Consider the following 11,027-nt stretch of genomic DNA (forward strand, 5'->3'; position numbering starts at 1 on the left):
CCATCCTGGAGCTCTCCAGCACCCTGCCTTGCCTTGTCTCGTCAGCATAAACTCAGATTTGGTCCCCGAAAGACACTCCTGAAACTGGTATTTTGTGCCAAGAACTAGGGGCAAAGACCAGATGATTTATTGTATTATTATTTTTTTATTTTTATTTGTATTATACCATGACCTTATAAGCAAATGAAACTAATGGACTGGAGAAACTATTTTCTCCTCTCCTCATGGAATACTGGCGTATTCCATTGGTGTAGGGGTTTTCTGCACTCCAAGTCATCCTCTTGGATGACCAATTCAGGGTCTTATGACGTAAGACCAGTTCAGGGTCTTACGATTTCACTCAGTCTCAACACTGTCTACCTGGAGGTAGAGACCCGATCTCACAAGACTGTCCCACTGCCACTGCAAATGCGAGTTGCGATCAAAGTTGTCACCTGGGTGTCAGACTGACCAGCTATAAATTAGAGATAATCACAGCCCTCTCCCTGGGTTTGATCATTCACTAGAATGACTCCCAGAACTCAGGAAAACAATTTCTTTACTGGGTTCCTGGTGGATTCCAAAGGATATGACCCAGGCACAGCCTGGGTGGGGAGCTGCATAGGGCCAGGTATGAGGGGGAAGGGCAGGGAGCTTCTCTGTCCTCTTAAAGCGAGCACGTCACCCCCACACCCCAACTTCCCAACCCAGAAGCCCTTAGAACCCTGTCTTTTAAGGGTTTTATGCAGACTTCATTACAAAGGTAGGATTGATTAAATCCTTTGCCACTGGCAATTAATTCAACCTCCAGTCCCTCTCTTGCCCCCAGAGGTCCAGGGGTAGGGTTGAAAGTTCCAACCTTCTAATCACCAGTTGGTTCTCCTGACAACCAGCCTCCATCCTTAGGGGCTTTCCAAAGTCATCTCCTTAACAGTAAACTCAAGTGTGGTCAAAAGGGGCTTGGATATGAACAACAAAAGACACTGCTTCACCTTCCCTGCTCTTATCACTTAGGAAATTCCTAGGAAATTTCAGAACCCTATGCCAGGAACTGGGGACAAAGACCAAATAGATATTTTCTTTATTATTATTGTGAATCACAATCTCAGCAGTAAACACACAAATCAGTAGTATGACATGACAGACGGTGGTTTGCAGGAACTCAGTCCCCACCTGGAAGATGAAGTTAAGTCTGAGACCAAAGGCACACATTCTTTGGGGGTTGACATGCTTTGTGATGACTCAGTTTCTCCCCTGAATTTTCTGTTTTACCCGCTAAGAAACAGTCATGCAATAGCATGTTGTCATGTCATTTTGTCTTTACATGGTGCGAGCACATCATTTTGCATATTAAATCAGCCTCCCTTCTTGTATCATTACCCAAGACAGCACAAGTACAGGTGTCCTTCACAATCCAAATATTGGATGTCTCAATTCTTATTGTCTGAAACTCAGGAACCAAGTAGGCTCACATAACATGGACTCCTCACTGTGGAGACTTGTCATCTGAACTACGTTCAACTAGCCCAACCTGGGAACCAGACAGGTTCAGATGGTGGGAGATTCTTGACACACCTCCTGGGACAGGTGTTCACTTCCTCAGCCTTGGGGATGAACACTGCTGTCTTAGGGGAGTACTCATCTGGGTGGAGTTTAGACCAGAGATCTAGAAAAATGTCTCCCTTCCGGTCAAGTCCTAAATTACCTGGTTGGCTCCTTCAGGAAGGCCTTGAGGGAAAGCTGTGTCCATCCATTTGACGGGACCTACTGTATGCTGGGTTCTCTCATAGATGCTGGGGAGATGGCAGTGACCAAAACAAATAAAATTGAGGGGTGCCTGGGTGGCTCAGTGGGTTAAAGCCTCTGCCTTCGGCTCAGGTCATGAACCCGGGGTCCTGGGATCGGGCCCCGCATCGGGCTCTCTGCTCAGCGGGGAGCCTGCTTCCTCCTCTGTCTCTCTCTGCCTGCCTCTCTCCCTACTTGTGATCTCTCTCTGTCAAATAAATAAATAAAATCTTTAAAAAGCAAAACAACAACAACAACACACACACACACACACAAATAAAATTGAATATCCCTGATCTCGTGGAGCTTACATTGCAGCAGAGATGGAGAAACAAAACTTTAAAAAGCCACTTGCAGTCAGAAGGTTGAAATTTTCCAAAAGGAATTTTTTTAAAAAGATTTTTGTTTTGTTGTTTCTTTCAGACAAACTCTTCTTTTCCACCTCTCCTTGCCTGTAGGGTATACTGTTAAATAACAGACATTCAAGTACATTTTAAAGACCTAATGAGCTCTGTTGAACAATTCGGAAATCAGGAATCGGGGAGCATCCCACCTAATAAATAGAGAGGAGCTCCAGAGGGCTATAGAAAAGGAAAGGTTTTTAAAATCAGGACAAGGAAGTCACACCGAAAAAAGGGATTTTCGAGTGAAGTCACCTCCCTTTGGGGGACAGAAAGTTATTATATCAGGTGGATTGCCTGGCAGTGCTGAGCAGGAAATTCTGGAATGACCAGTTAAGATTACAGTCCCGGGGGGGGGGGGGGGGGGGGCGGTGAAAATGCAATTAGGTTAGGTGTTGAGACCCTGTGTGTTATGGACTAGGTATAAGTGACTCCATTTTGGACCCGGAGTTTCGTTTTGTTTCGTTTTGTTTTGTTTTGTTTTTAACAATACTAACAGGTGGCGATGGAGCATTTGAGATGTGGCCAGGATGACTAAAAACTGAGTTTGGTGGAGTTTCTCTTCAGCTTTGATAATTAATTTCATTTTTTTTGAGGTTTTATCTATTTATTTGACAGAGAGAGAAAAGGAGAGAGGAAAGAGAGCACAAGTAGGGGGAGCGGCAGGCAGAGGGAGATGCGGGCTCCCTGCTGCGTAAGGAAAACCGCCCCCCCCACCATCCCCACCCGACGCAGGACTTGATCCCAGAATCGAGCCAACCAGGTGCCCCTCAGTTTTGGTAACTTAAATTTAAAGAGTCATGTGCAGCTCATGGCTATTGTGTTGGAGAGTGTAGCCATAGAACCATCATTAAACCTGGAAGACAGGGTCACCGGATGGCTCAGTCAGTTAAGCATATGCCTTCAGCTCAGATCATGATCTCAGGGTCTTGGAGTTGGGGGGGCTCCCTGCTCAGCACGGCGTCTGCTTCTCCTTCTCCCCCTGCCCCTAACCTATCTTGTATTCTCTCTCTCTCAAATAAATAAATAAAATCTTTAAAAAAAAAAAAAAGAAAGAAAGAAAGTAGCTGGAAGACATTTTAATTTGAAAAATTAAATCTGCCGCTTTTATCCTTGGAAACTATGTATACTTGGATTACTTTTCATTCTATGTTTAATAATAGTAACATTTGCTTGTCTGATAACTCATTCCACCATCAGTCCAATGAGTGTTTATTCCCATCTGTGATCATTTACTGAATTTATTTCTAAATAAAATCATTTCATTTTCCATCAACAGGGTTATCAGAATCTGCCAGAATTGGAGGAATAATTACTATGTTTTTAATAGCTGCTGTCTTCATAAGCACCATTATAATGCTGAAACGGGTCGGTTATATATGCTTAAGAAATAATTTCCCCAAAGTTTTGGTATGTAGTCTCTTTTTAAGTTTCTTTATTTTTTATTTTAACTTAAGGATTTTTATTATACTCTCAAATATTTTCACAGCAGAAAAAAATCCCATTTTCTAAAAACAGCAAGCTGTTTTATCACTGAATGATACCCAAATATATATGTCTCTGTATTTCCATTTTCTGTTCTCTGTTTATACTTTGCCCACATAATATTTTTAACGATCACCTGGTATTCCATTTTCATTAGTGTATTATCTTTCCTTTAATCATTTTCCAGCTATTGGGCATTTGCAATGATTTCTTTTCCTTGCTTTTCTTTTTCTTCTTTGGCATGTATGAATAATGTAATGTGCTTCATTAACATTTTTTGGAAAGATCATCTTTCCGTTTGGATTATGTCAGTGGAATATGTACACAGGTGGATTTATCTTTTAAAGAGATAAAGAATTAATTTATGCTGCCAAGTGCGACCGTGTAGGTGGATACATTTCTCCAAAGCTCTGCTGACATTGATTAATCATTTTTATGTGTATAAAGGTCGCCCGCAGTTGCTCTCATTTGTGTTACTTTAATTACTAGTGAAACCAGCCCGTTTGTCTTTGTTTTTCCATCTGTGCTCCCCAGGGTGCCCCCTTCCTACTCAGAACCTTCAACCCCTCAGACAAATCTGGGTATTGATCTTACAACTTTTCCAAAACCTCCTCATGTCTTTTGACACGTGTGCCCATAAATTATGGATCACTTTCTCTATCCCGTTGCTGTCTTTCCCTCTTCGTTTTACAGTTTTTCATTCAAAACGATCTCACGTTTCTATGTTTGAACTCGTTTCACCTTTTTCTTCTCATTTTTAAACAACCACATATTTAAATTCCTCTGCAGTGGATAAAATTGTACTCTTCTTTCTCTTGGTCTTATTTCTTCGGTGCAGGTCGGGGGAGGGGTTGTTCATGGGGAGGGGTGCGCTTTGGGAGATTTTTGGTTACAACTGGTGTTTGAGCCCAGCCGTCATTCGGCTGCGCCTTCGGAGAGGTTAGATGCCTCTGCACTGCGTTTCACCCACACTGTGATCCCTGCCTTTCAAGAACGGACATTATTTTTTAATGTATTTATTTGAGAAAGGGGGGGTGCAGAGCGCGCACACAAGTGTGCAGAGCAGGGAGGGGCAGAGAGAGAGGAAGGATCTCAAGCGGACTTCCCAGCACAGGGCTCCATCCCAGGACCCTAAATCATGACCTGGGCTGAAACCAAGAGTCAGACACTTAACCCACTGGGCCACCCAGGGGCCCCAAGAACGGACATTTTTTACCCACGGTGTAAAATACTTTTCAAAGTCTTTTCTGCCCTCAGCCAGTTGCCTCCTTATCTCAACCTTAATCCACCTCCTCCTGTCGGAGCTGTGTTGATTCCTTTGGTCTTGAGGTCTTGGGCAAATCCTACTCTAACTGCTATTTCTCACTACAGCCTTGAGATAAAAAGGCCTTTAGCACCACACCCATTCCCTCCTTGATCAATTCTTTGCCTGGGTTACTAGTCCTCCCTCCAGGTCTCCCTGGAATTCCTCCCCTCCCTAAGATGCATCCAAAAAAATAAATAAATTTTTTTAAAAAGATATATATACATATATATGCATATATATATAATATATAAAATATCTCCATTATTTATTGTGTTGACCCAAGTACTGAGAGGAGGTGTTAGTAGCTTGTGTCTTTCTAGTATTCCTCCATTAAAAATTGTTATCCTCGGGCGCCTGGGTGGCTCAGTGGGTTAAACCTCTGCCTTCAGCTCAGGTCATGGTCTCAGGGTCCTGGGATCGAGTCCTGTGTCTGGCTCTCTGCTTGGCGGGGAGCCTGCTTCCTCCCCTCTCTCTGCCTGCCTCTTTGCCTACTTGTGATCCCTCTGTCAAATAAATAAATACAATCTTTAAAAAAAAAATTGTTACCCTCACTATGAACCCAGGGAAACAAACTGAGGGTTTCAGAGGAAGGGTGGTTTGGGGGGAAGGGGGTAGCTGGGTGATGGGTATTAAGGAAGGCCATGTGTTGTGATGAGCACTGGGTGTTATACGCAACTAGGGAATCATTGAACACTATATCAAAAACTAATAAGATGTGCTATACAGTGGCTAAGTGAACATAAGAAAAAAAATTTTTTAAAGAAAAAGTAAATGGCTAAAAAAAATCATTACTCTGTGTTTAAGTAAAAACTCTAGGAATGGCAAAACAAAACACTCAATACCTAGTGTATTTGTGTATATGTGTTTAATCGACAATACATGTTAAAAAATTTTTAATGACATCTTTTTACATTTTTTTAATTTTTTCCTTCTTTTGTTCTTTTGGGGTATTTTTGTTTTTGTTTTTTGTTTCTTTTGGCATTTGTATTTAACAAATATTTACTGAGGACCTACCATGTGTCCACATGCTCCAGGCACTAGGGATACAGAGGTGAACAAAACAGATGGAAAATCTTGCCCTCCTGGATCTTAAAGTCTGAGGAGTCAGGGCAGAGACGATGATAACTTATAAGTGATATAACTGGTGAAGTTAAAAACTTCACATGAATCTAGAGATCAGCTATTAAAGTTAATAAGTTTGACAGAGTTGATATCTACGAAATAGTCATTATAAAAATAAACATGAAACCACTTTTCAACATCCAAGAAATTCAATACAAATCATAGTATAATACAATTCAATACAAATCATAGTGTAAAGCTCTGTGAATTTTCACAAACTTGGTGCATCCATGTAACTCGTGCCTAAATCGAGAAAGAGACTATCATCAGCCTGCCCAAGAGTATCTCTCCTGACACCTTCTAGTGAGGACCCATCAAGAATAACCACTGTCCTGATTACTCACAGCATAGATTAGTTTTGCCTGGTCTTGAGCTTAGAATCCTACAGTGAAGTGGAATCACAGTTTTTTAAAAATACCATTACAGGAGCGTCTGGGTGGCTCATTCAGTTAAGCATCTGCCTTCAGCTCGCTCATGTCATGATCTCGGGGTCCTGGGATCAAGCCCCACATCAGGCTCCCTGCTCAGTGGGGAGCCTGCTTCTCCCTCTGCCCTTCCCCCCTGCTTGTGCTCTCTTGCTCGCTTGTTCACTCTGCCTCTTCCCAGTGGATAAATAAAATCTTAAAAAGAAAATTTTTTAGTAAATAACAACAAAACTACCATTACACTAGTAATAAAAAATATTCTTAAAACATTTTAAGGAGGGGCGCCTGGATGGCTCAGTGGGTTAAAGCCTCTGCTTTCGGCTCAGGTCATGATCCCAGGGTCCTGGGATCGAGCCCTGCTTTGGGCTCTCTGCTCAGCCAGGACCCTGCTTCCCCCTCTCTCTCTCTGCCTGCCTCTCTCCCTACTTGTGATCTCTGTCTGTCAAATTAATAAAAAAACAAAAAACACACACATTTTAAGAAGTTAATCTAATAGAAGACAGTACAGGTCTTTTGTGGAGAAAATCATAAAACCTTATTGCAAGGCATTAATTAACAAAGATTTGGTAAAGTAGAGAGCCCAGAACCAGACCCACTCATAGGGAAACATGACTAATGATGAGTAGATATTGCCATGGGGAAAGGATTGGCTGATCAATAAATGTAAATATATGGGAGAAAATGAAGTTGGATCTCTACCTCACACCATTCACAAATATCAGTTCCAAGTATATTAAAGACTAACATGAAAGGCAAAACTGTTAAAGTTTTAGAAGACACAACAGGAGATTCTATATGACCTTGGGGTAAGGAAGATTCTCTCAGACACAAAAAGCAGAACTGTAAGGAAGAACATTGATACTCTTTTTTTTACATTAACATTAAGAATTTCTTGTCATCGGATGTCATTGATGATGTAAAGCAATAAGAACTCAGGGAGAATGATCATAATTATATAAATAATCAACAAATAATTGGCATCCAAATTATATAAAGACCTCCTATGAATCAATAAGAAAAAAGATGAACGACCCAATAGAAAAATTCAGCCCAAAGCTGGATTGCATAGAATAGAGGAAGAGCAGGTTTGTCAAACTGGGCAGCCCAGGTGGGCGCAGGAGAATAGAGAGGAGGACGATGCCAGTGACCATCACAGGTGGACCTCCTTCTCCCCATTAGCCTCCCCGTTGTTAGTTTTAACCTAGAGACAGAATCCACCTCCAGGGCAAGACTCAGCCTGCCTTGTATTCTCCAGAGTTCACCCAGCTCAGCTGTATCCTGGCAGTGCTGTCTTCCAAGAAGAGCTGGAAAAGAATGTGAGTCTTGCCTGTTTGGGGATCTTCCCCCATCTTTAAGGTCCTCCAGTCCAGGGGACCCCGATGGAATCGCGCCCCGCCCCCCAGCATCTCCCCCCTCCCACGGTCCCCTGACATCCTTTAAGAATACTTCGGCAATCCAGAATCTAAATGGATCGACCCCCCTGACATGGAAGAAGCAGGGAGCGGAGCAGGTGGGAAGGAGTGAAAGCCAGAGCCTGGCTCCTGGGACGCACCCCCTACCTAGCTTGAAATGCAGCCTTCCCCTCCTGCTACTCATGAACCTTGGGCGAGTTGCTTCACCTCTCTGCCTTGTTTTCTCAGCTGCAAAATGGGAAGAAGAAGCGTAAGCCTACTTCGTGGCCGGGTTGGGAGGGTAAAATGCATTATAACGCGTAAGCAGTAGGACGAGCGCCCCGCAAATATGAAGCAAACAGTACACACCTGTTAGCCCTGTTCCTGCTGTTGCTGATGTCATCGTCACCCTTCTCAACCCTGTGCAGTTACTCGCATTGAGTTTTATTATGTCGGAAAGTAAAGAACAAACAGAATTGATACTTTCTCTCTCTCTCTCTCTCTCTTTTTAAGAATTTTAATAACTTGTCAGCCTGGGTATTCCCTGAGATGCCACCATGGGAAGCAGTGGCTTTCGTGGAGGTGATTCATATTAACCGGAAGAAGAAGGAGTGGAATTACAATTACGACGACGAAAGCGACAGCAGCGATGAAGCCACCGCCCCTCTGACAAGCACAGGGGGCTATACCAAGCACGGGCTGCTGACGGGGCTCCCGGGTCCCACCTCTGCCTCCTTGGCCACCGGGCAGGACTGCCTGGAGCTGGACACCGAGGAACCTAACCTGTCCGAGCCGAAGGGGGAGCCACTGATGGCACCAGAGCCCAGCCTCGGGCGAGGGAAGCTGCTACAGGACTGCTTTTTCGAGGACGGCAGCTCCACGGAAGAGGCTGGGGACAAAATCGTCTTCAATGTAAATCTGAGCTCTGTATTCGTGAGCACCCTCGATGACGATGTGAGCACCCTCGATGATGATTCGGATGTCCCTCCAGTGTTACCAAGTTTTCCAGAAGAGGATTCCCACACACCGGAACCAAGCTTTCTGGCCACCGGCGGGGAAGGGACACAGCAACCCTTTCCCACTCCCTCCGCAGAGTGCCCTTGGCCTGAAGATGTGCTTTCTGACAAAAGTGACAGTTCTGAGCCGAATGTTGACATCGGGGATGGCTATATAATGAGGTGAATTCCCCAAATATTTAATGACCGTGGACTGACCAATACCTCCAGGGTTTCCCTCCCTGCACAGTCACTTTCTCCTCTGTGGTCCACAAAGTTCCGGAGGGCTGAGGGCCGGTGTGGGAGACTGCAATCAGCTTCTCCTTGAGGTGCCTGGTGATGTCATCTATGCAAATTCCATGCAAATTACCAATCTGGAAGGGGGGTCGGAACCAGACCAGCGGATCCTTCAGTGCGTTGTTTACACGTCCCAAGTGGTTTTCAGGGGTGGTCCAGGGCCCTGCGAGATTTCCGAGAAGTAATGAAATTAGCCAGGGTGGGAATGGGGAGAGACAAGAAAGACACTCAGCAGGAGTTGAGTCCAGCAGGCTCAAGGAAGGAGCCAGAAAGCAGACAGGAAAAGAGAAGGAAGGGAAGGCAGGGCCCCACAAAGAAACAGAAGCCCATTTTGGAAGGAGGGAAGATCCAGCCCAGTCTTGGGTTCCTGCCACATACCACATTCTGTCACCTACGCTTGACCAGCCCTCCTCAGTTTGAGTGAGGAAGACAAACTCATGCATAAATAACTTCAGCGTCAGGCAGGTGACTAATAGGAAACATTTGCATGAGAAAGAGGGATAGAATCTCTGTGCCAAATTTTAAAATTAAAAAAAAAAAAGCGAAAGAACAAATGCAAAATTGTTTCAAGGTCTTCAGAGGAAATAAGACACAGAATTCCTGGAGGTCCTATTTACCAATTTAAGAAGCGCTGTGTGCACTGATTCCAGGTGTCCTATGTGTGACCAAAGTTCCTGTGGAGGGGGGGATGGGGGAAGGAACGTTCTAGAACATCATGTAGCAAACCAGACAAGAACTGGGACTCGAGTCTGACTCTGCTGCTATTTCCGTGTGTGACTGTGGGTACTTTGCTTTGCCTCTCTGAGCCTCAGGTTCTTCATTTAGGAAATAAGGGCATTGGGCTAAGTAATCTCCAAGATCCTATGGTGCTAAGAGAAATATTAGAAAATACACAGGAATGAAGACTCTGGCGGAGACCTGACAACCCTGAGAGGTCCCCAAGGAGAATCAACGGTGTGGGACCTCCTATCTCATTCCCCTCTCCCCAAGAGCAGCCTTCTCAGACCTTTCTTCTAGATCCATTCACAAGGGGGACAACAACAATTACGAGTTCTGATTCAAGGGCTTTGACGAGATTATTTTTACAACCATTCTAAAGTATCAAAGGAGAGAGATGTGAGAGGAGACGGGGTTATTTAATAACCTGATGAAATTGCCCAGGAAAGGAACTTTGTCGTGTGAAGAGTCCGATTCCCCGCCCTCTTGAATCATCTCTCATATTTTGAAAGCTTTCCAGAGTGATCTTTTGGAATACCCTTTTTATGGCTGCTCTTATGTGTATGTGCGTGTTTAAATTTTGTATAATGGTCTGAAGTTGGTGAAGGATAAATACTTTTTAATACAAACTTGCTAGTGTCTTCAGAGTCGTTTCTCATTAGATAGTGTGAAAAGGCAGCCGCTTTGTGGTTCTGCTGACATTTCTGGGGTTACACAAAAGTCCCTGTGTGCGCAGCGGCCAGCAGGGGTAAGGGAACATTCATCCTCTGGGCTGTGTTGCTAGTGGTAACCTCAAGCAGCGCCTTACATCATCGTGTAATTACCCTGCTCTGGGATTTCCAACCTCACCACTGCCCAAGCTTCAGAAGAGGAAATTAAACCTCTCTCAAGCGGTCTTGTGAAAGTAACAAGCTTTTGCCCCATACATGTCTTGGTTTTGTGATGTTTATCCCTAGGGGGGTGAGAGGGGGGAAGAAGATCCTTTGGAACTGTCTTTGCTAATGGAGGGACTCCCTGCTATCTGCAGGGAGAGGGGATCGGAGAGAAAACTTGGAGAAAGTTTTCACGGCAGAAAACTTGAGGAATATTGAATGGTGTCAAGAAAAACCACCACCACCCGCAAC

The 11,027-nt window shown here is 44.1% G+C and overlaps 1 protein-coding gene across 7 annotated transcripts in view; it reads left to right on the forward strand.

Moving 5' to 3' along the window:
* Positions 1-10,532, forward strand: part of IFNAR2 (interferon alpha and beta receptor subunit 2) — a 31,798-nt gene extending 21,266 nt beyond the window's left edge. For 5 of the 7 annotated variants that reach the window (XM_032353898.1, XM_032353917.1, XM_032353906.1 and 2 more), the window contains 2 exons: positions 3,445-3,575; positions 8,408-10,532. In XM_032353898.1, coding sequence (XP_032209789.1) covers positions 3,445-3,575; positions 8,408-9,076 — 800 coding nt within the window. In that variant the 3' untranslated portion in view covers positions 9,077-10,532. The remainder of the gene's footprint in view (positions 1-3,444; positions 3,576-8,407) is intronic. The other 2 variants (XM_032353928.1, XM_032353934.1) reach the window with 2 other exon arrangements.
* The last annotated feature ends 495 nt before the right edge of the window (positions 10,533-11,027 follow it).

This window comes from Mustela erminea, chromosome 1 (genome assembly GCF_009829155.1).
Source record: "Mustela erminea isolate mMusErm1 chromosome 1, mMusErm1.Pri, whole genome shotgun sequence".
Lineage (NCBI taxonomy): Eukaryota > Metazoa > Chordata > Mammalia > Carnivora > Mustelidae > Mustela > Mustela erminea.